General features: G+C 44.3%; 1 protein-coding gene across 2 annotated transcripts in view; it reads left to right on the top strand.

Annotated features, from left to right (window-relative positions):
- The window catches only part of LOC126161987 (uncharacterized), a 277,453-nt gene that overhangs the window by 243,624 nt on the left and 7,483 nt on the right, over positions 1 to 26,346 (top strand). For both annotated transcript variants that reach the window (XM_049918189.1, XM_049918188.1), the window contains exon 6: positions 11,171 to 11,295. In XM_049918189.1, coding sequence (XP_049774146.1) covers positions 11,171 to 11,295 — 125 coding nt within the window. The remainder of the gene's footprint in view (positions 1 to 11,170; positions 11,296 to 26,346) is intronic.

Genomic DNA, 26,346 nt, shown 5'->3' with positions numbered 1-26,346 from the left:
TGAAAATTTTTTCCGATTCTTTCTGCATTTCCTTATGTTCGTCTAACGACGATACTGTCGCCTAGACAACAGTATCATGAGTGAACGATCCTGTGTTGCTGTTGAGAGAAAGTTTAAAATTTCGATCGTTGTGCAAGTGCAGTGAATTCAAAGCCTGCGCCTGCGCGTTTATGCGTAAGTGAACACTTCTATGTTGTAAGTGAAACTGGCGGATCCTGTACAGAAAACAGTTACCTGGACATGCTTGAGCAACGGGTGATGCCTCAGTTTCATACAAATTCCACAAATTATACGTTCAGCAAGACAGAGCAACATGACACTGGGGTGCGGAGTTGCGCACTTTTTTGAATCAACTTCTTCCAAACCACTGGATCGGTCGCACATTACATGACGATGCTGCCTTTTGCTCTTGGCCACATAGATCTCTGGAATTGACCCCCAAGGAGTTCGTTTTATCGGATAGTATGGAAGTCCCGTTATGGGTCTCCTTTACAAAAAAAATAATTCCAAAACTCAAAATGAACATTTCTGATGCATTCCCGTTAGTGATTCCACTGTTTGGCATGAAATTGATTACGCTTACATGTTGTCCATGTTACCAAGGAGAATCATATAGGACGCCTATAAAGTAAGCAATAAGAATTCGAATTTTTTTTGGATTTACTGTAATTGTTATCAAACATCCCCTTGAAAGTATGAATGACTGTGCTGGTAAACTTCTACGTTATTTGAGTTTCAAACAGCTAAGCAAAACTCAACGTACTCAAACAGTTTTCTCTTTACTTATTCTGATCATCACTAAACTGACACACAATATTTTTTAGCGCAACGCAATCTGACTTTCAATAATCCCTACAATAGAATGTCCCTGACTAACAATAACCTACACCTTTCATGAATCACTTACCTCACAAAAATCTTCGTTACTCGAACTACTGCAATACAGTGAGCGCCAATACTGCCAGCTAAATAAAAGATTCTAAGTACTGAAGGCACTAACTACTGACAGGCATAGACAAGCGAATATTCCAACAATGAGCCCAACCAGCCATAGACTGCACACAGCGCAGTCAGCGATTTTAATACAGAGCACTACGTGGCGTTACCAACATAAAACCCTAAACATCCTACTTGCAGTTATCACTGTATAGCTATATGTTAAATAGTCAGTAATTGCTTTATTCTTTTTGAATAGCCCTGTACTACAATGATGCAAAATATTTTGCTGGCTTCTGCGTACTCTATTGCCTACGTGGAACCTGTTGTGGTTGCGGCCTTCAGTCTCAAGACTTGCTTGATGCAGCTCTCCACGCTTACCTGTGTAAGTGTCTTCATCTCTGGATAAGTGCTGACAACCTTCGTCCATTTGAACCTCCTTATTGTAATCAAACCTTGGTCTTCTTCTGCATGTTTTTCTCCCAATCCTTCCTTCCAGTGCTAAAATGATGACTCCTAAATGTCTCAGAATATATCCTGTCAACTGACCCCTTCTTTTAGTAAACTTATGCCCGCCCCCGGTAGCTGAATGGTCAGCGTGACGGATTGTCAATCCTCTGGGCCCGGGTTTGATTCCTGGCTGACTCGGGGAATTTTCTCCGCCCAGGGACTGGGTGTTGTGCTGTCCTCATCATCATCCTATCATCCTCAAGGACTGAAGGTCGCCGAAGTGGCGTCAAATTGAAAAACCGGCACCCGGCGAACGCCCTAACCATACGATTAAATTGTTAAAAAAAGTAAAGTTATATTACAAATTCTTTTCTCCTCAATTCTATTCAGTACCTCCTCATTGGTTACGTGATCTAAGCACATAAAACTTCAACATTCTTCTGTAGCAGCACACATCAACTGCTTATCATCCGTGTTTCACTTCCATATTAGGTTATACTCCAAACATTTATCTTCAGAAAAGACTGCGTAATGCTTAAACGTATATGGCATGTTGACAAATTCCTCTTCTTCAGAAACGTGTTCTTGCTATTGCCAGTCTGCATTTTATATCCTCTCTACTTCGGCCAGAATCATCTACTTTGCTGCCAAAATAACTAAACTCGTCTACTACTTACAGTGTCAGTTTATTCCCAAAGTCTACCATGATCTGTTTTGTAATTTAATATGCAGATCCCAATAAACAGTCAAGTAAAATCAAACCAACTTTTCCTGGGAATTTGTTCATTTCAGTATTCTATTATACCATCTCCTCCTCCCCCCCCCCTCTCTCTCTCGCTATTCATCTCCTCCTCCTACTTTTTCTCTCTATCCTGCGGCCTGCCCACCTCCTCAGCTCCCTTCATCTGTTCACTCCCTCCTTCCCCTTCTCTGTCCATCAGCCTGTCATAACTGCCACCGAATTGGGTGCCTAGTGCTTGGTTTTTACGCCCACAGTATTTCTTACCAGATAGTAAGTAATACATGTACCAAATTTGATTGCAATAGGTCGATGGGCTCAGGTGGAGATAAAGACGTTTGCACACGTGACATATATTACACACATATATGTCTCATTCTCTGCTATTTTACTCCTTACAAATACAGAGAGGATGCGAATGATGCAAGCAAGATTCATTACTGCCAATGACTGCACTTCTAATTGCTTCTATATCTCCTTTCCTCTTGATAAAGTTAGGGAGTCTTGTTATTTTGGTAGCCTTGGGAGCTTTTAGCTGGTTCACAAAAGGGAAGTTCACTTAAGGGAACGGAATAGTTGTAAAGTTGTCTACTGCTGAAAGCCATTCTCCGTGCAGATAGAGAGCAGAGGTGGTCAGCCGTGTCATCCCAGCAGATGTGTCGAGGTATAGCAGCTGCCATAAAACTGAATTGTGTGAGAACGAAAAGCAATCCTTTTTATCTAAGGTGATAATCTGAGGTGCAGGAGAAAACGCAAGCCTTCAATGCATGGGAGCAACCGTTTGGCCCAACACGGCCTGCTATTTCAAATTCTAATACCAGGCTCTCTGTTTGCATCAAAGTCATTATTTCAGTAGTAAGAGAAAGTTCTGGCGTATGCATGTAGAGATATTCTGCCTTCTTCCCCATGCGATAGGAGAAATACAGCTTATTGGTTACTCATGAGAAAAACCACGAAAGTAGGAAATTGTTAATCTTGTTTCTTAAATTATCATTGGTCGGAACTCGCAAAAATCTGTTGCTATTGGCCGGCGAGATCCTGACACCGGCAAGTTCTCTAAGACTCGTAGAGTAAATCTAGAAAACACTTGCTTCAGGGCGATGGAAGAGAACTCTAGTTGGAAGGCAGCTGTAGCAGATACTTGCCACAGGTCATTGCAGAGAGTTTCAGAGAGAAATGTCTCTGACTTAGAGCAGCATACAGAGGCTGAGCTCAACTTGAAATTTTTGAGCCACCGCTTCAACCATCTTCTACCCTTGAACAGCTTGCGCCAACGTTGCAGCACGAAGACGAGGCGAGTGTGAAGTCAGTTGATTTGTATCAGCGTTACATTTCACAGATCTGATTTCCACAGCCAGATTGTTGCACCCATCTTTAGTTTAGGTAAGGGTATTAGTGTCCTTGTCTTTAATTCCCTTTCCCAATTTCTCATTTTGTTCCTTTACTGCTTCTTCAAAGTACAGACCGAATAACATCGCGGATAGGCTACAACCCTGGCTCATTCCCTTCTCAACTACTGCTTCCCTATCATATCCTTTGAGTCTTTATAGCTGTACTCTGGGTTCTGTCGAAGTTCCAGATAACTTTTCGCTCGTCATAGTTTATTCTTGCTAACTTCAGAATTTCAATGAGTGCATCCAATCCATATTGCCGAAAGCTTTCTCTAAATATGGAAATGCTATAGAAGTTGGTTTTCCGCATTTGGAACGTAATAAATAACTGAAAATCGATTTACGCTTGACGGAACCGTATGCAATGAAACGTGGAAACATTCCACACTGCATTTACTACGCCGGCTTTCATACAGGCCGTCAATGGAATGGAACGGGATGGGACGTGACGTTAATGTTGGTGATGAGAACTGTGTTCTCGTCTTTCCAATCGTGTTATGATAGTGGATTTCGTGCTTTTGCCTCTTCTTAATCTTTTTATTATTTTGTGTTCTTTTCTTGACACATTCCCAATGTTCCATGCCGATTTGAATATTTTTCCCATTGAGTGTCCTCACACAAGAGAGGCCAGATATATGAAATTGGAAAATGGTTTAAGTTTTACAGTAATAACTGGTAGGAGAAAAAACTTACACAGTGTACGCACTTTTCAGGAAATATACTTTTTCTAAATAGCGAAAAAGTCAGCTGTACTCTTATTGAAGGAGAAAAGCACAGTTCTGCTTTACTTTATTTGATATGGTAAACAGGCTCTATGTATTGGCTTATAAATATTATTTGATGCGATTATATCTACATATTTTCGCTAACAAATGAACTTCGACGTTTCCGAATATTTCGACGATACTTTTCCTGTTGTTCTACTGCTCAGTATCTTATTATGCAAAGTTTATCAAGACCATACGTTATGAAGTTTTTTCTGATCATTAATAAATTCCAATGTAGCTAGGTTCTTAGTTCTGATACTACACACATAAAAAAAAGTTTTGCATCACCCTGGTTCCCAGAACTCCTAAAGATAGACATTGATTTTGGATATTATATCACAGACACAGTCCCTTTGACTGTTCATAGATGTCACTAAACCCACCCAAAGATGTAAACAAACATGCATGAGCAGCGCCTATTAAATGGAGGGGATCTGATAGCCGATCACTTCAAGTCATTCCACCAGGAAGGAGGTACATGGCTCGTTGTCTGTAGTTCAACCATGCCTAAACCGTCAATACCGCAGTTCGATCGCGTCCGCATTTTTCCTTTGTGCCAGGAAGGGCTCTCAACAAGGGAAGTGTCCAGGTATCTCGGAGTGAACCAAACTGATGTTGTTCTAACATGGAGGAGATACAGATATGCCTCTCTCAGGCCGCCCAAGGGCTACTACTGCAGTGGATGACCGCTACCTACGGATTATGGCTCGGAGGAACCCTGACAGCAACGACACCTTGATGAATAATGTTTTTCATGCAGCCACAGGACGTCGTGTTACGACTCAAACTGTTCGCAGTAGGCTGCATGACGTGCACCTTCACTCCTGACGTCCATGGCGAGGTCTATCTTTGCAACCACAACACCATGCAGCGCGATACAGATGGGCCCACTAACATGCCGAATGGACCACTCAGGATTGGCATCACGTTCTCTTCACCGAAGAGTGTCGCACATGCCTTCAATCAGAAAATCGTTGAAGGCGTGTTTGGAGGCAACCATCAGGCTGAGCGCCTTAGACACACTGACCAGTGAGTGCAGCAAGGTGCATGTACCTGCTGCTTTGGGGTAGCATTATGTGGGGCCGACGTACGTCGCTGGTGGTCATGGAAGGCGCCGTAACAGCTGTACGATACGTGAATGCCATCCTCTGACCGATAGTGCAACCATATCGGCACCATATTGGCAAGACATTTGTCTCCATGGACGACAATTCGCGCCCCCATTTTGCACATCTTGTGAATGACTTCCTTCAGAATAACGACATCGCTCGACTAGAGTGGCCAGAATGTTCTCCAGACATGAACCGTATCGAGCATGTCTGGGATAGATTGAAAAGGGATTTTTAGGGACGACGTGACCCACTAGCCACTCTGAGGGATCTACGCCGAATCGCCGTTGAGGTGTGGGACAATCTGGACCAACAGTGCTTTGATGAACTTGTGGAAAGTAGGCCACGACGAATACAGACATGCATCAGTACAAGAGGACATGGTATTGAGTATGAGATGTACTGGTGTGTACAACAATTGGGACCACCACATCTGAAGGTCTCGCTGTATGGTGGTACAATATGCAGTGTGTGGTTTCCATGAGCAACAAAAAGGGCGGAAATGATGGTTATGGTGATCTCTATTCCAATTTTCTGTACAAGTTCCAGGAACTCTCGGAACCGAGGTGATGGAAATTTTTTTTTTTTTTTGTCTTTGAATATTACGATATTTCTATCAGGGATAGTATTCCATTACCTCTTTTCCACTTTTCTGTATTGGGCTTAGCGAAGTTATAATGTGTTGTCGTTGCATCTAATATGTATACACCACCATATGTCAGCAGCCATTCATTTCCGTTCCATTGAAAACTGGTGTTCAAAAAATGGTTCAAATGGCTCTGAGCACTATGAGACTCAACTGCTGTGGTCATTAGTCCCCTAGAACTTAGAACTACTTAAACCTAACTAACCTAAGGACAACACACAACACCCAGCCATCACGAGGCAGAGAAAATCCCTGACCCCGCCGGGAATCGAACCCGGGAACCCGGGCGTGGGAAGCGAGAACGCTACCACACGACCACGAGATGCGGGCAACTGGTGTTAATCGGCCTTATTGGGTTACTGGACACTAAATGAAACAGTAAGTTTACTGTTACCAGCCACTGTTTATTTATCTCCACGACGCGTTTCAAAGGTTTAAGCCTCCATCATCAGGTGGATTTACATTTGTTATTATGACATTCGTGTGTGTGTTGTCTTACGATTTTTTGGAGGAACTTGTGGCACTGTCTAGTGGAGGAACAAAACATTATTTCAGCCAATATGATTCTACATCTACATCTACATCTACATTTATACTCCGCAAGCCACCCAACGGTGTATGGCGGAGGGCACTTTACGTGCCACTGTCATTACCTCCCTTTCCTGTTCCAGTCGCGTATGGTTCGCGGGAAGAACGACTGTATGAAAGCCTCTGTGCGCGCTCTAATCTCTCTAATTTTACATTCGTGATCTCCTCGGGAGGTATAAGCAGGGGGAAGCAATATATTCGATGCCTCATCCAGAAACGCACACTCTCGAAACCTGGACAGCAAGCTACACCGCGATGCAGAGCGCCTCTCTTGCAGAGTCTGCCACTTGAGTTTGTTAAACATCCCCGTAACGCTATCACGGTTACCAAATAACCCTGTGACGAAACGCGCCGCTCTTCTTTGGATCTTCTCTATCTCCTCCGTCAACCCGATCTGGTACGGATCCCACACTGATGAGCAATACTCAAGTATAGGTCGAACGAGTGTTTTGTAAGCCACCTTCTTTGTTGATGGACTACATTTTCTAAGGACTCTCCCAATGAATCTCAACCTGGTACCCGCCTTACCAACAATTAATTTTATATGATCATTCCACTTCAAATCGTTCCGCACGCATACTCCCAGATAATTTACAGAAGTAACTGCTACCAGTGTTTGTTCCGCTATCATATAATCATACAATAAAGGATCCTTCTTTCTATGTATTCTCAATACATTACATTTGTCTATGCTAAGGGTCAGTTGCCACTCCCTGCACCAAGTGCCTATCCGCTGCAGATCTTCCTGCATTTCGCTACAATTTCCTAATGCTGCAACTTCTCTGTATACTACAGCATCATCCGCGAAAAGCCGCATGGAACTTCCGACACTATCTACTAGGTCATTTATATATATTGTGAAAAGCAATGGTCCCATAACACTCCCCTGTGGCACGCCAGAGGTTACTTTAACGTCTGTAGACGTCTCTCCGTTGATAACAACATGCTGTGTTCTGTTTGCTAAAAACTCTTCAATCCAGCCACACAGCTGGTCTGATATTCCGTAGGCTCTTACTTTGTTTATCAGGCGACAGTGCGGAACTGTATAGAACGCCTTCCGGAAGTCAAGGAAAATAGCATCTACCTGGGAGCCTGTATCTAATATTTTCTGGGTCTCATGAACAAATAGAGCGAGTTGGGTCTCACACGATCGCTGTTTCCGGAATCCATGTTGATTCCTACATAGTAGATTCTGAGTTTCCAAAAACGACATGATACTCGAGCAAAAAACATGTTCTAAAATTCTACAACAGATCGACGTCAGAGATATAGGTCTATAGTTTTGCGCATCTGCTCGATGACCCTTCTTGAAGACTGGGGTTACCTGTGCTCTTTTCCAATCATTTGGAACCTTCCGTTCCTCTAGAGACTTGCGGTACACGGCTGTTAGAAAGGGGGCAAGTTATTTCGCGTACTCTGTGTAGAATCGAATTGGTATCCCGTCAGGTCCAGTGGACTTTCCTCTGTTGAGTGATTCCAGTTGCTTTTCTATTCCTTGGACACTTATTTCGATGTCAGCCATTTTTTCGTTTGTGCGAGGATTTAGAGAAGGAACTGCAGTGCGGTCTTCCTCTGTGAAACAGCTTTGGAAAAAGGTGTTTAGTATTTCAGCTTTACGCTTGTCATCCTCTGTTTCAATGCCATCATCATCCCGGAGTGTCTGGACATGCTGTTTCGAGCCATTTACTGATTTAACGTAAGACCAGAACTTCCTAGGATTTTCTGTCAAGTCGGTACCTAGTATTTTACTTTCGAATTCACTAAACGCTTCACGCATAGCCCTCCTTACGCTAACTTTGACATCGTTTAGCTTCTGTTTGTCTGAGAGGTTTTGGCTGCGTTTAAATTTGGAGTGAAGCTCTCTTTGCTTTCGCAGTAATTTCCTAACTTTGTTGTTGTACCACGGTGGGTTTTTCCCGTCCCTCACAGTTTTACTCGGCACGTACCTGTCTAAAACGCATTTTACGATTGCCTTGAACTTTTTCCATAAACACTCAACATTGTCAGTGTCGGAACAGAAATTTTCGTTTTGATCTGTTAGGTAGCCTGAAATCTGCCTTCTATTACTCTTGCTAAACAGATAAACCTTCCTCCCTTTTTTTATATTCCTATTAACTTCCATATTCAGGGATGCTGCAACGGCCTTATGATCACTGATTCCCTGTTCTGCGCTTACAGAGTCGAAAAGTTCGGGTCTGTTTGTTATCAGTAGGTCCAAGATGTTATCTCCACGAGTCGGTTCTCTGTTTAATTGCTCGAGGTAATTTTCGGATAGTGCACTCAGTATAATGTCACTCGATGCTCTGTCCCTTCCACCCGTCCTAAACATCTGAGTGACCCAGTCTATATCTGGTAAATTGAAATCTCCACCTAAGACTATAACATGCTGTGAAAACTTATGTGAAATGTATTCCAAATTTTCTCTCAGCTGTTCTGCCACTAATGCTGCTGAATCGGGGGGTCGGTAAAAGGAGCCAATTATTAACCTAGCTCGGTTGTTGAGTGTAACCTCCACCCATAATAATTCACAGGAACTATTCGCTTCTACTTCACTACAGGATAAACTACTATTAACAGCAACGAACACTCCACCACCGGTTGCATGCAATCTATCCTTTCTAAACACCGTCTGTACGTTTGTAAAAATTTCGGCAGAATTTATCTCCGGCTTCAGCCAGCTTTCTGTACCTATAACGATTTCAGCTTCGGTGCTTTCTATCAGCGCTTGAAGTTCCGGTACTTTACCAACGCAGCTTCGACAGTTTACAATTACAATACCGATTGCTGCTTGGTCCCCGCATGTCCTGACTTTGCCCCGCACCCGTTGAGGCTGTTGCCCTTTCTGTACTTGCCCGAGGCCATCTAACCTAAAAAACCGCCCAGCCCACGCCACACAAACCCTGCTACCCGTGTAGCCGCTTGTTGCGTGTAGTGGACTCCTGACCTATCCAGCGGAACCCGAAACCCCACCACCCTATGGCACAAGTCGAGGAATCTGCAGCCCACACGGTCGCAGAACCGTCTCAGCCTCTGATTCAGACCCTCCACTCGGCTCTGTACCAAAGGTCCACAGTCAGTCCTGTCGACGATGCTGCAGATGGTGAGCTCTGCTTTCATCCCGCTAGCGAGACTGGCAGTCTTCACCAAATCAGATAGCCGCTGGAAGCCAGAGAGGATTTCCTCCGATCCGTAGCGACACACATCATTGGTGCCGACATGAGCGACCACCTGCAGATGGGTGCACCCTGTACCCTTCATGGCATCCGGAAGGACCCTTTCCACATCTGGAATGACTCCCCCCGGTATGCACACGGAGTGCACTTTGGTTTTCTTCCCCTCCCTTGCTGCCATATCCCTAAGGGGCCCCATTACTGGTTCAAATGGCTCTGAGCACAATGTGACTTAACTTCTGAGGTCATCAGTCGCCTAGAACTTAGAACTAATTAAACCTAACTAAACTAAGGACATCACACACATCCATGCCCAAGGCAGGATTCGAACCTGCGACCGTAGCGGTCGCTCGGTTCCAGACTTCAGCGCCTAGAACCGCACGGCCACCAATATGATTATTGTACTTAAAGTTTGGAAACTTTCACCTGATTGTATAAACGAGTATGAAGTTTAAGCTATTTTAACTTGTCAACATTGGATTTATTTGCCACCTGAAGTATGTATTCCAACGCATGTATTCGACACCTCAAAACGAACAACTCCAAACCCTTTAAAATTTATTTTATATTAATGTTGTTACGCTGCATATTCTTAGTACTTTGTGATAATGTTTTCTCTTCTGATATACGATCCTTGCACCCAATAGTTTCCAGACGCCATATTTGTTTACGAAATATGACAGTATACATGTGATGTCTTACGACACTGAAAGGAACCTGTGACCACTGGAGGTACTCTGTTTTACTTATTTTACGTTTACCGTTAGATTTACGTTTAATATTTCGCCAAAAGAAACCCAAAACCATGTTCTGAAATAGTGTTTTGTTTTTCCACTAGACAGTGTCACAAGTTCCTTCAAATAATCGTAACACAACACACACGCAAATGTCATAATAACAAATGTAAATCCACCTGATGATAGAGGTTTAAACCCTTGAAACGCGTCGTGGAGATAAATACACAGTGACTGGTAACAGTAAACTTGTTGTTTCATTTACTTTCAATAGCAGTCACGGTAAAGCCTAACCTAAAACGTTTGCATTTAAAGTTACTGGACGCTGTCACCTGGTTGGAAGTGGAACCTATTGCGCGTACTTTTACTACTTTGCCGGCCGGAGTGGCCAAGCCGTTCTAGGCGCTTCAGTCTGGAACCGCGCGACCGCTACGGTCGCAGGTTCGAATCCTGCCTTGGGCATGGGTGTTTGTGATGTCCTTAGGTTAGTTAGGTTTAAGTAGTTCTAAGTTCTAGGGGACTGATGACCTCAGATATTAAGTCCCATAGTGCTCAGAGCCATTTTTTTACTAGTTTAGTCCATCCGTGGCAGGCGCCGCACAGTGGTGACAGCACAGTTTTCGCTCGCCGTCTGTTGCAGGAGCAGCGGGCAGTTCTGCAGAGCCGCATGGATGACGGCTGCGAGCTCGATCTGGAGGAGGAACTCCGCAAGGCGCGGCGCGAGAACCAGCTGCTGCGCGACCACTACACCCACCTCTGCAGTCTGTAAGGCCCTGCCTCTATATTTCCGGTCTCCACTGCCCTTCGCAGCCTCCTCTACCTAGTTCCTGCACTTTGTCGGTATCACGTGAGATCAGAGGGGGCTTATCCATGTCCATGCGTGTTTCCAAAGGGGAAGGAGTCTCGTGCAAGTGTTTATATTCTTACATGCATATTGTCCCAGGAAGAATAGTCTGTATTCTGGGGATACGACAGCAATGATCATTTGAAGGAGAAAACTTCATATGGACACAGATCCTATTCCGAATGGTTTCCAAGTTGGAACGCATGTAATGTACGTTGTTATTTCTTTTCTGTGTTATTCAATAAATTGTCCTGTTTACACATGTATACATGTACAACAGTTAGTAAACATTACAACATTCATTGTAGGATATGGGTTCCACCTTTTCGCAAATACATTATGTGGTTTTTCAGGATCAACTCTGTAGTGTCCTGCACTGATAACTTGTCATTTGCAAACGAAGCGATGTAAATGTACATTTCTTCGGCGATTTAACACAGCCCTTAATTTTTAAAAACGTGATTTTTGGCGTGTCAAAATGTTTTGCAAATATATTTGTTACTACTCACATTTTGTTGTGACCGATCGTTCTTCTTTGGGATTTCGAGGGCATTGCACACACATCTTAACGTAATTTATTTCTTTATTAATGCCTTTTTACTTCGCAAGATGCAGTGAGCACTATCTTGTGTTTCCTAACCCCTGTCGGCACTTTTATGTTCCCGAGAAAGTTTGGCGCCGAAATTGAATTTTATTTACTTTTTCTCTTTCTTTCTGTGTGTGTGTGTGTGTGTGTGTGAGAGAGAGAGAGAGAGAGAGAGAGAGAGAGAGAGAGAGGGAGAGAGAGAGGGCGGGGGGGGGGGGGGGGTGCGTGTGTGTATAAGCTCCTATAGCTGTTCGTGTTGCTTTCTCCGTAAAGTTCCTTTAATGTGTTAAATAATGTGCCTTTACAGAGTGTAGTGTTTTCATTTAAAACCTGTTTGCCTTCTGCTATTGCCTTCTGTATGTGGAAGTTCTGTTCTAGTGTTAGTTTGCGGTACAGGCTGTGGCTGGATTTCCTTATTTTTATATCTGTTTCTATTGTAATTGGTGGGTGATTATGGGCCAATAGGTTGTCAGCAAATGTGCTCTGAGGTGTTCTGATAGCTTGCTTTAAACTTCGTGCTTTCTTGCATGTGGTCATTGTGTGTATGTTGTGTTGCTCTGTGTTGCGTATGGTTTTTTGTGTGTGTTGTGCTTTCCTACCTTTTCTGTTAAAACTTTGTTGGTTTAATTTCTCTATCATGTGGGGCTTGTAACCATTTTCCTCTGCTGTCTGTTTTACTGCGTGTAATTCAGTTTGTTTACGGGTGTTCTGTTTAATCTATTGAGCATGAATCTGAAGCTTCCTTGCTTGTGTGCCACCGGGCGGTTTGCAAAACGGCGGAACCTATATCCTGTAATTTAACTGCAAATGCGGAAAGAAAGGACGAGAGCCGCAGAGCCAACAGATGAATATTACAACATACATTTCGCAAGGTATCAATAGAAAATTACGTATTTATAACACATCCATCTCTAAGAATTTCGTACACCTCACTTTACAACTGTATGTTCAACGGGCTAGTGTGATGGCAGGAAGACGTCCGATCAAAGAGGTTCAAAGGTACGAGGTGGGTTGGGCTAGGATAAAACGTCAATGACGTTGTTTGGATATGACACATACGTGCATGCCACTAGCCTAAAAACAAATGTATATTAAATATGTTCTGTCTCGGAAACCAGTCGGAACAGCGCATATTCCCATATGACTTTTTTTTCTTTTTTCTTTAAATAAGCGTTGCTATCATATCCCTGAATATTGACCACTCCTCATGGGATACCATGTATATCATATTTCAAAATTTTGCAGCCAAATTTCGGAGAATAAAGCACAATGAAAACTAGGTTCTCGAGAACGGCTAGGAGTTCTAGAAATTAAAAGTTAGAGTGAGCCCAGAACAGCTTCACCGATACCGGTACATATGCAGTTGGCGCACGTATGGGTGAGAATAACGGCAGTGGTGAGGGCTCCATTATGAGTGGCCATCGCAGGTACTGCAGATGCAGTTGGGCAACACAAATGCTTTTCTCTCATTCCTTGAAAACTATAGCCAGGGAGTCTGCAAATGACGTATTAACAGATTAGGCAAGTACGGCCAATTATTCGACAAGTACATACCTTCAATGAATAACAAAAAAGAACAAGTCGGATAAACAAAGGTCCAGACACAGAAAAACAAGTCTGACAACGTGACGCCAGAAGGAAATCTCATAAAACAAAAAATGGGCACGAATGTAGCGTAAAAGACATCATCTCTTAATGCAATACCGACAATGTACACTGAAGCGCCAAAGAAACTGGTATAGGCATGCGTGTTCAAATACAGAGGTATGTAAATAGGCAGAATACGGCACTACGGTCGGCAACGCTTATGTAAGACAACTAATGTCTCGCACAGTTGTTAGATCGGTTACTGCTACTACAATGGCAGGTTATCAAAATTTAAGTGAGTTTGAACGTTGTGTTATAGTCGGCGCACAAGCGATGGGACACAGCATCTCTGAGGTAGCGATGAAGTGGGAATTTCCCGTACGGCCATTTCACGAGTGTACAGTGAATAAATATCATGACTCCGGTGAAACATCAAATCTCTGACATCGCTGCGGCAGAAAAAAGATCCTGCAAGAACGGGACCAACGACGACTGAAGACAGTAGTTCAACGTGACAGAAGTGCAACCCTTCAGCAAATTGCTACAGATTTCAATGCTGGGCCATCAACAAGTGTCAGCGTGCGAACCTTTCAATGAGACATCATCGATATGGGCTTTCGGAGCCGAAGACCACTCGTGTACCTTTGATGACTGCATGATACAAAGCTTTACGCCTCGCCTTGGCCCGTCAACACCGACATCGGGCTGTTGATGACTGGACACATGTTGCCTGGTCGGACGAGTCTCGTTTCAAATTGTATCGAGAGGATGGTCGTATACGGGTATGGAGGCAACCTCATGAATCCATGGATCCTGCATGTCAACAGGGGACTGTTCAAGCTGGTGGAAGCTCTGTAATGGTGTGGGGCGCGCGCAGTTGGAGTGATATGGTACCCTTATATGTCTAGAGCGACTCTGGCAGGTGACACGTACGTAAGCATCCCGTCTGATCACCTGCATCCGTTCGCGTCCATTGTGCATTCCGACAGACTTGGGCAATTCCAGCAGGACAATTGGACACCCCACACGTTCAGAATTGCTACAGAGTGGCTCCAGGAACACTCTTCTGAGTTTAAACACATCCACTGGCCACCGAACTCCGCAGACATGAATATTATTGAGCATATCTAGCATGCCTTGCAACGTGCTGTTCAGAAGAGATCTCCACCCCCTGGTACTCTAACGGATTTATGGACAGCCCTGCATGATTCATGGTGTCAGTTCCCTCCAGCTCTACTTCAGGCATTAGTCGAGTGCATGCTACGCCGTGTTACGGCACCTCTGCGTGCTTGCGAGGGCCCTACACGATATTAGGTAGGTGTACCAGTTTCTTTGACGTTTCAGTGTAAAAGAAAGGACATGCGTCTTGTGAAAATTATGTGTCAGACGCCAGGCAACTTGTTCATCAGTATTACGTAAATACGAAATTTCCTTCTCAATCTTTCACATCTGCCTTGAAAAAATGAAGTATTGGAAAATGCTTCTAGCTATGTCTTCCTCTCCGTCTTCATTCCACGTATCTTGTCATCGAATAGTTAGCGATTCCTGCAACACTATCAAAGTTTTTTAAAAAGGGTTTTTGTTTTCCACTTTACCTATTTTGACATTAATTTACAGGCATGCTTATAATAATGCATACCTGATTACGAAGAACTTTCCCTCCATCTACGGGGCACAGAGACTGAGATTCCATGAGATGTAGGGGATGGTCATAATTAAAGTGTAACTGCACACACAGAGGTCCAGTGTGGGCCGTAATTATCGTATGGCAGCGAAACCTGGTAGATATGCTAATGTGTTAATGTGGAACCGATTTACCTTAAAAAGACTACCTCAGGTTTTGGCAACGAGGTGCCAATTGGCACTGTGAATGCACATGGGGTGTCACATTGTCCTGGTGGAATTGACCTAGTCTGCCGGAATGCACAAAAGATTACCTCAAGTTTTGGCAATGAGGTGCAAATTGGCACTGTGAATGCAACAAAGACATATATAAATGTTTCCGTACGTAATGGTTGAGAAACGGGACATAGGGAGAAACGGCCAAACAAGTGAGAAAGGCGTAATACTGACTTTATTATTAACCTCCGCTTACACACTTTGTTCAATATAACACCGGAAACGTCGACGAGATGCTGCGTCCGTAAAACTATGTGATCAACAGTTGCTCGCAGCAGTTACGGTGGAATCTGAACAACGTTGTCCTGTATATTAATCTTCATATCGGGTGGAGGACGAACGAGTCCGTGGTAAATGCTTTCTGGTAGATATCTCCGGAGCGAAGAGTCACATGGATTCAGATCTTGCGGGCAACGCGTCTGGAAAACCGCTGGAGACAACATGTTCATGGAAAGTTGCATTAAGAGAGACATGAAAACAGTGGTTTCCACACTGTAGCGCTCTTCCAAAGCAGGAATCGCATGCCGTAAAAGATGGTCTCGATAACGTGCAAAGTCACGGTACATTTGACAAGCCCTCTGGCTGTATTCACTTCGAAACAGAACCGACCGAGAGTATAGTTGCTTCTGAATCCACACCACACAGTCACCTACGGTGAGTGCATTGGCTCTTCGTGCACAAAATGTGCTTTAACAATACCCCAAATTCGACATTCTGTGTATTCACTGTACACTGTAATGTAAAATGTGCCCCATCACTCCATAGAATTTTGCCGTTGCTGCAGATCATGAGGTCTCAATTTCAGCATCGTCTGTATCTTTTACGGGCACCAGTGCAAAGTAAACCACAAAACTTTCCCTACTGTTGATCAGGGGATGGACATTTGATTTGACACTGCACGAGCTTCTTCTTTAAACCATTTAATGACAACGGGCCTCTCCTCAGACCTCCAGTCGACGATACTCCTTCAGTGCACCACTGTAATTGATGCCGTTCACATAAAACAGTTTCAATAACAGCGCACGGCCTCTCTTCTCGACAGGCATACTATTCACTCCATTTGTGGCTTGTCACATGAGAGCATGAACGTCATATCGTCATACAGTGTACTGCCCCAGACTTTCACCTGATGCCCACAACTCGAACTAATGTTTTTTCCAGCTTAAATCGGTTACTCGTTAACACATTAGCATAGCTACCGAGTTTCGTCTCCATACGATAATTACAGTTCGCATTGAACGTCCATGAGTAGCTGCACTTCAATTATGACACCTAGTAGTAAAGAGAGAGCAACGAGAACGTCCCCGCGGGGTAGCCGTGCGGTCTAAGGGCGCCTTGCCATGCTTCGCGCAGCTCTCCCCCGTTGGAGGTTCGAGTCCTCCCTCTGGCATGGGTGTGTGTGTTGTTGTCCTTAGCGTAAGTTAGATTAAGTAGTGTGTAAGCCTAGGTACCTGTAATATTAGTAATTTTCGCCTCACAGACATTAATATACGCTCAATAGTAAACGCCTGATGGCCTAAAGTTATCGAACAATTGTAAAGTAAAAGAAATGAACCATCACATAGCAGCGACAGAATCTATTATTCTTTATCTTTGCCGTTCTTGCGCGGTGCCTGTGAATCTCTATGCACATGTATCGATTAATGATATAAAAGAGAATTCTGTTGTTTCAAGACAAATGAGGCATTTGGCGCCTCACCTTTTACTGTTTGTATTCCATGAAAGGCGGACGCGGACTTGCTGCGTTCCGCAACGGTATTTTGTATTTCATGTGAAAATATTGAGTGAATATGCGAATTGTTATTTTTCCAATCAGAAAACGTGTAGTTTCTTGTAACTGATTACGAACAGACAGCATCAAGAGGACATTTTGACTGTTATGTACAAAGTATTTAACCACAATGGTCATCTACACTCCTGGAAATGGAAAAAAGAACACATTGACGCCGGTGTGTCAGACCCACCATACTTGCTCCGGACACTGCGAGAGGGCTGTACAAGCAATGATCACACGCACGGCACAGCGGACACACCAGGAACCGCGGTGTTGGCCGTCGAATGGCGCTAGCTGCGCAGCATTTGTGCACCGCCGCCGTCAGTGTCAGCCAGTTTGCCGTGGCATACGGAGCTCCATCGCAGTCTTTAACACTGGTAGCATGCCGCGACAGCGTGGACGTGAACCGTATGTGCAGTTGACGGACTTTGAGCGAGGGCGTATAGTGGGCATGCGGGAGGCCGGGTGGACGTACCGCCGAATTGCTCAACACGTGGGGCGTGAGGTCTCCACAGTACATCGATGTTGTCGCCAGTGGTCGGCGGAAGGTGCACGTGCCCGTCGACCTGGGACCGGACCGCAGCGACGCACGGATGCACGCCAAGACCGTAGGATCCTACGCAGTGCCGTAGGGGACCGCACCGCCACTTCCCAGCAAATTAGGGACACTGTTGCTCCTGGGCTATCGGCGAGGACCATTCGCAACCGTCTCCATGAAGCTGGGCTACGGTCCCGCACACCATTAGGCCGTCTTCCGCTCACGTCCCAACATCGTGCAGCCCGCCTCCAGTGGTGTCGCGACAGGCGTGAATGGAGGGACGAATGGAGACGTGTCGTCTTCAGCGATGAGAGTCGCTTCTGCCTTGGTGCCAATGATGGTCGTATGCGTGTTTGGCGCCGTGCAGGTGAGCGCCACAATCAGGACTGCATACGACCGAGGCACACAGGGCCAACACCCGGCATCATGGTGTGGGGAGCGATCTCCTACACTGGCCGTACACCACTGGTGATCGTCGAGGGGACACTGAATAGTGCACGGTACATCCAAACCGTCATCGAACCCATCGTTCTACCATTCCTAGACCGGCAAGGGAACTTGCTGTTCCAACAGGACAATGCACGTCCGCATGTATCCCGTGCCACCCAACGTGCTCTAGAAGGTGTAAGTCAACTACCCTGGCCAGCAAGATCTCCGGATCTGTCCCCCATTGAGCATGTTTGGGACTGGATGAAGCGTCGTCTCACGCGGTCTGCACGTCCAGCACGAACGCTGGTCCAACTGAGGCGCCAGGTGGAAATGGCATGGCAAGCCGTTCCACAGGACTACATCCAGCATCTCTACGATCGTCTCCATGGGAGAATAGCAGCCTGCATTGCTGCGAAAGGTGGATATACACTGTACTAGTGCCGACATTGTGCATGCTCTGTTGCCTGTGTCTATGTGCCTGTGGTTCTGTCAGTGTGATCATGTGATGTATCTGACCCCAGGAATGTGTCAATAAAGTTTCCTCTTCCTGGGCCAATGAATTCACGGTGTTCTTATTTCAATTTCCAGGAGTGTATTCTAATTTAATATGAAAAGGTACGTAGCATTAAAAAAAACGTGTGTTAAAGATAAGTGTGCTTATTTTAGTAAATTAACCTTGATGACTTCCATCTCCTCATTTACTCATTTGATAATTATTTTGTATTAGTTCGTCACCAGAAATTACTATCACGCTGATGGGCCGAACGCAGCATGAGGCAGAAGGAACATTATCGTTTTCCTATTATTTCTGAACCATTTCTTTTAAAGTCTATAAATCTTCTGGGCCCTTAGTGTTGTTCCGGCCGGCCGCGGTGGTCTCGCGGTTCTAGGCGCTCAGTCCGGAACCGCGCGACTGCTACGGTCGCAGGTTCGAATCCTGCCTCGGGCATGGATGTGTGTGATGTCCTTAGGTTAGTTAGGTTTAAGTAGTTCTAAGCTCTAGGGGACTGATGACCACAGATGTTAAGTCCCATAGTGCTCAGAGCCATTTTTTTGTTGTTCCGGGTGTGACTACATCGCGAATTTAAAAATGCACAGAAATGATAATGTTTCTCTTATTCAGGTATTTAATGCTCAACCTGTTGTTGTTGTTGTGGTCTTCAGTCCTGAGACTGGTTTGATGCAGCTCTCCATGCTACTCTATCCTGTGCAAGCTTCTTCATCTCCCAGTACCTACTGCAACCTACATCCTTCTGAATCTGCTTAGTGTACTCGTCTCTTGGTCTCCCCCTACGATTTTTACCCTCCACGCTGCCCTCCAATACTAAATTGGTGATCCCTTGATGCCTTAGAACATGTCCTACCAACCGATCCCTTCTTCTGGTCAAGTTGTACCACAAACTTCTCTTCTCCCCAAGCCTATTCAATACTTCCTCATTAGTTATGTGATCTACCCATCTAATCTTCAGCATTCTTCTGTAACACCACATTTCGAAAGCTTCTATTCTCTTCTTGTCCAAACTATTTACCGTCCACGTTTCACTTCCATACAAGGCTACACTCCATACAAATACTTTCAGAAATGACTTCCTGACACTTAAATCTATACTCGATGTTAACAAATTTCTCTTCTTCAGAAACGCTTTCCTTGCCATTGCCAGTCTACATTTTATATCCTCTCTACTGCGACCATCACCAGTTATTTTGCTCCTCAAATAGCAAAACTCCTTTACTACTTTAAGTGTCTCATTTCCTAATCTGATACTCTCAACATCACCCGACTTAATTCGACTACATTCCATTATCCTCGTTTTGCTTTTGTTGATGTTCATCTTATATCCTCCCTTCAAGACACCATCCATTCCGTTCAACTGCTCTTCCAAGTCCTTTGCTGTCTCTGACAGAATTACAATGTCATCGGTGAACCTCAAAGTTTTTATTTCTTCTCCATGGATTTTAATACCTACTCCGAATTTTTCTTTTGTTTCCTTTACTGCTTGCTCAATATACAGATTGAATAACATCGGGGAGAGGCTACAACCCTGTCTTACTCCCTTCCCAACCACTGCTTCCCTTTCATGTCCCTCGACTCTTATAACTGCCACCTGGTTTCTGTACAAATTGTAAATAGTCTTTCGCTCCCTGTATTTTACCCCTGCCACCTTTAGAATTTGAAAGAGAGTATTCCAGTAAACATTGTCAAAAGCTTTCTCTAAGTCTACAAATGCTAGAAACGTAGGTTTGCCTTTCCTTAATCTTTCTTCTAAGGTAAGTCGTAAGGTCAGTATTGCCTCACGTGTTCCAGTATTTCTACGGAATCCAAACTGATCTTCCCCGAGGTCGGCTTCTACTAGTTTTTCCATGCGTCTGTAAAGAATTCGTGTTAGTATTTTGCAGCTGTGGCTTATTAAACTGATTGTTCGGTAATTTTCACATCTGTCAACACCTGCTTTCTTTGGGATTGGAATTATTATATTCTTCTTGAAGTCTGAGGGTATTTCGCCTGTCTCATACATCTTGCTCACCAGATGGTAGAGTTTTGTCAGGACTGGCTCTCCCAAGGCCGTCAGTAGTTCCAATGGAATGTTGTCTACTCCGGGGGCCTTGTTTCGACTCAGGTCTTTCAGTGCTCTGTCAAACTCTTCACGCAGTATCGTATCTCCTATTTCATCTTCATCTACATCCTCTTCCATTTCCATAATATTGTCCTCAAGTACATCGCCCTTGTATAGACTCTCTATATACTCCTTCCACCTTTCTGCTTTCCCTTCTTTGCTTAGAACTGGGTTTCCATCTCAGCTGTTGATGGCCATACAAGTGGTTCTCTTATCTCCAAAGGTCGCTTTAATTTTCCTGTAGGCAGTATCGATCTTACCCCTAGTGAGATAAGCCTCTACATCCTTACATTTGTCCTCTAGCCATCCCTGCTTAGCCATTTTGCACTTCCTGTCTATCTCATTTTTGAGACGTTTGTATTCCTTTTTTCCTGCTTCATTTACTGCATTTTTATATATTCTCCTTTCATCAATTAAATTCAATATTTCTTCTGTTACCCAAGGATTTCTACTAGCCCTCGTCTTTTTACCTACTTGATCCTCTGTTGCCTTCACTACTTCATCCCTCAAAGCTACCCATTCTTCTTCTACTGTATTTCTTTCCCCCATTCCTGTCAATTGTTCCCTTATGCTCTCCCTGAAACTCTGTACAACCTCTGGTTCTTTCAGTTTATCCAGGTCCCATCTCCTTAAATTCCCACCTTTTTGCAGTTTCTTCAGTTTTAATCTACAGGTCATAACCCATAGATTGTTGTCAGAGTCCACATCTGCCCCTGGAAATGTCTTACAATTTAAAACCTGGTTCCTAAATCTCTGTCTTAACATTATATAATGTATCTGAAACCTTCTAGTATCTCCAGGGTTTTCCATGTATACTACCTTTCATGATTCTTGAACCAAGTGTTAGCTATGATTATGTTATGCTCTGTGCAAAATTCTACCTGGCAGCTTCCTCTTTCATTTCTTAGCCCCAGCCTGTATTCACCTACTATGTTTCCTTCTCTTCCTTTCCTTACCGTCAAATTCCAGTCACCCATGACTCTTAAATTTTCGTCCCCCTTCACTACCTGAATAATTTTTTATCTCATCATACATTTCATCAATCTCTTCATCTGTGGAGCTTTGGCATATAAACTTGTACTACTGTAGTAGGTGTGGGCTTCGTGTCTATCTTGGCCACAATAATGCGTTCACTATGCTGTTTGTAGTAGCTTACCCGCACTCCTATTTTTTTTACTCATTATTAACCCTACTCCTGCATTACCCCTATTTGACTTTGTGTTTATAACCCTGTAGTCACCTGACCAGAAGTCTTGTTCCTCCTGCCACCGAACTTCACAATTCCCACTATATCTAACTTTAACCTATCCATTTCCCTTTTTAAATTTTCTAACCTACCTGCCCGATTAAGGGATCTGACATTCCACGCTCCGATCCGTAGAACGCCAGTTTTCTTTCTCCTGATAATGACATCCTCTTGAGTAGTCCCCGCCCGGAGATCCGAATGGGGGACTATTTTACCTCCGGAATATTTTACCCAAGAGGACGTCATCATCATTTAATCATACAGTAAAGCTGCTAAAAATGCTCAACCTATGGTATTATAATAGTGTAATCAATCCCTGATTCTGTTGCCAAGTGGCCCACCAAAATATTCACTTTTTCGACATTTTTTCAAAAAAATATGAAATAACAATTCTTTTTGCCCCCCCAGAGCAACGCTACAGACTGATGACCCCAGCAGTTTGGTCCAATAGAAACTTACCACAAATTTCCAAATTTTCCAACAAGAACGCCGTAAGTGCGCCGGTAGGCAGGCGACAGGGAGGTGAGGTGGTCGCCCCTCAGAACAGAGAATGGAGTCGCTCGCCGCTCAGGACGATAATGGGTTTCAGCACAAGAGCCACGTTATTTTACTCGAGCTCTACAGTGGCACAGGATATTTATCAGTTGTTTGCGTGAGAGTCTATCCACGTGGATGAGCTTGCAACCTGGGTCGCACAGGAGTTGTGCGACGGGAGACAGAAAAGACCATCCACTAAGACTCACTTCACGAATATAATCGTAAATGGGAAAAAAACAACATTCCCCTTATTACACGCACCCGTAGTCTCGTCATCTGTGTTCATACTTGTAGCGTTTGGTGAAATACTGATAGAGGAGAGTGCACACCTAGATTTCATATTGTACACACATCAAAAAAAGTTTTGCATCACCTCGGCTCCGAAAACTGTATACAAAATTGGAATATAGACCAACATAAATATCATTTCCGCCCTTTTTCTGCTCATGAAAACCACACAGTGCTTGTTGTACCACCATGCAGCGAGACCTTCAGAGGATGTGGTCCAGATTTCCGTCTACACCGGTACCTCTAAAACCCAGTAGCACGTCCTCTCGCATTGATGCGTGCCTGTATTGGTCGTGGCATACTATCCACAAATTCATCAAGGCACTGTTGGTCCAGGTTGTCCCACTCCTCAACGGCGTTTCGGCGTAGATCCTCAGAGTGGTTGCGGAATCACGTCGTCCATAAACCTATCCCGGGCGTGTTCGATATGGTTCATGTCTGGAGAATGTGTTGGCCACTCTGGCCGAACGATGTCGTTACCCTGAAGGAAGTCATTCACAAGATGTGCACGATGGGGGCGCGAATTGTCGTCCATGAAGACGAATGCCTCGCCAACAAGCTGCCGATATGGTTGCACTATCGGTCGGAGGGTGGCATTAGCGGCGTACGTCGGCCCCACATAATGCCACCCTAAAATAGCAGGGAACCTCCACCTTGCTGCACTCGCTGAACAGTGTGTCTAAGGTGTTCAGCCTGACGGGGTTGCCTCCAAACACGCCTCCGACTATTTTCTGGTTGAAGGCATATGCGACACTCATCTGTGAAGAGAACGTGATACCATTCCCGAGTGGTACATTCGGCATGTTATTGGGCCCATCTGAACCGCGCTGCATGGTGTTGTGGTTGCAAAAAAAAGATGGACCTCGACATGGACGTCAGGAGTGAAGTTGCGCGTCATGCAGCCTGTTGCGCACAGTCTGAGTCATAACACGACGTCCTGTGGCTGCACGAAAAGCATTATTCAATATGATGGCGTTGCTGTCAGGGTTCCTCCGAGCCATAATCCGTAGGTAGCGGTCATCCACTGCAGTAGTAGCCCTTGGGCGGCCTGAGCGAGGGATGTCATCGACAGTTCCTGTCTCTCTGTATCTCCTCCATGTCCGAACAACATCTCTTTGGTTCACTCCGAGACGCCTGGACACTTTCCTTGTTGAGAGGCCTTCCTGGCACAAAGTAACAATGCGGACACGATGGAACCGCGGTATTGACCGTTTAGGCACGGTTGAACTACAGACAACACGAGCCGTTTACCTCCTTCCTGGTGGAATGTCTTGAACTGATCGGCTGTCAGACACCCTCCGTCTAATAGGCGCTGCTCATGGATGGTTGTTTACATATTTGGGCGGGTTTAGTGACATCTATGAACAGTCAAAGGGACTGTGTCTGTGATACAATATCCACAATCAACGCCTATCTTCAAGAGTTCTGGGAACCGGGGTGATGCAAAACTTTTTTGTGTGTGTGAGTAGGTAGGTGTTGCCGACCGCTGTGCTGTATTCTGCCTGTTTAATATCTCTGTATTTGAATTCGCATGCCTACATCAGTTTCTTTGGCGCTTCAATGTAATACCTGCATACCTAGAAATTATATTCAACTATTCGCTCGATTGAAGATCCGTACCTAAAGACTGGAAAGCTGCACAGGTCATATATACTACATCACTGACGTTGATCTGCAATACAATTTTGTAACATGTAATGTTTTCGAACATTAAGAATTTCCTCGAACAAAACGATCTATCAACACTTTGTCAGCAAGGATTCACAAAATATCAACACAGCCAGCTCTTTATACTAATGAGTGCTATCGACAGAGGATCTCAAGTGGATTCCATATTTCTGGGTTTCTATAAATTTCGATACTGTTCCTTAAAAGCGGCTTCTAATTAATTTGCCTGCCTACGGACTACCTGTCTACGCTACGTTTGTCGGCCTTCTGCTGGATAGCTGCTGCGTGGTATGGGTACTTTACCAGATGTGATTGACGGAGGACATCGAAAAAGTTCAAAGAGGGCAGCTCGTTTTGTACTATCGCGAAATAGAGGAGAGAGTGCCATCGATGTGACACGCGAGTTGGGGTGGCCATCATTAAAGCAAAGACGTTTACCAATGTGGCTAGATCTTTCCACAAAATTTCAGTCTCCAACTTTATCCACCGAAAGCCACAATATTCTGTTGATGCTTACCTACATAGGAAGAAATGATCATCATCATCATCATAAAATAAGAGAAATTAGCGTTCGCACGGAGAGACATAAATGTCGGTTTTGTCGCCACTGTTCGAAACTGGAACGGTAGAGAAATAGTGTGAATGAAAATGGTTCGATGAATCTTCTGTAAGGCACTTAACTGTGAATTGCAGGTAGTCATGTAAATGTCCAGTGTGACCCGAAAGTCCATTAACATTTGAAAATCCGTTAATACAAGGAATATTGTAGGTAGAGAGGTAAGGCTTGACACACCCGCCTGAAATGACGTAAGGTTTTACTTAAACCAAAGACGAGTGCAAAGCTGGTGCTGAACCAACGAAGCTCATTTCACCCTCGAAGGATCTGTTAGCACCCACAACTGCAGAATATCGTAGAACTGTCTTGGAAGCCGCATTGCATGACGAGAAAGTCACTGTGTGGGGTTGACTTACCCCATCGGTCGTGATCGGACCATTTTTCTTCGAGGAAATGCGAGGTGCTACTTTTCAAACTGTCAGCGTGACGGGTGCAAGGTACACTGATATGTTAACAGAATCACATCATCGCTAGCCTGGCTGATAAAACACCTGCTGCAAGGTAAGACTTACAGAGGATGGCGCTCAACTCCATATTGTTACATGTGTGAAAGATCTCTTGCGCACATCGTTTGGTGTGCATTCCGTCGTGCTTGGTCTCCCAGTTCCCCAGACTTCAATCCTCATCATTATTGGTAGTGGGGTTACCTGTAGTCGCAAGTCTACTGCAATCATCTGACGTCATTAGAGATGCAATTTTTCACCATACCTACTAACACGCTGTTCAGTGCCGTTCACAATGTATTTTTAATGAATGACGGCCGATAGTTGAGTATTTGTTATAATGAACATCATCTTTGCTAAAAATCAGTTGTTATGCTAATTACTAGTTTTGTGTCATACGAAGCCCTGTCTGTTGGTAAATTTGTGCAATTTCTTTTGTTTCAATAAAATCTGATGCCATTTCAAGCACGAGTGTCAATTTTTAACTCTCTACTTACATTATCCCGTGAGGTATTGAGTTTTGAAATATTGACGGGCTTTTGCGTCACCCTGCAGACGTAGGTGTAGATTAATATCTTTCAGGGCAACCGCACAAAGTGGATAGGAGTAGCACCTTCTACATTCTATAACTAAGAGAAGATTATGCAGAGGCTTTCTCGTGTAGTAATCGCAGGCGAATATTGTTGGTTTGCGAGAAGATGACGTGCCTCGCGAAGAAGGGGAAACGTCTACCCGGACGTGTCGCC

Source organism: Schistocerca cancellata, chromosome 2, assembly GCF_023864275.1.
Source record: "Schistocerca cancellata isolate TAMUIC-IGC-003103 chromosome 2, iqSchCanc2.1, whole genome shotgun sequence".
Lineage (NCBI taxonomy): Eukaryota > Metazoa > Arthropoda > Insecta > Orthoptera > Acrididae > Schistocerca > Schistocerca cancellata.
Note: the sequence above shows the minus strand (reverse complement) of the source record. Positions and strands in the feature narration are given on the sequence as shown.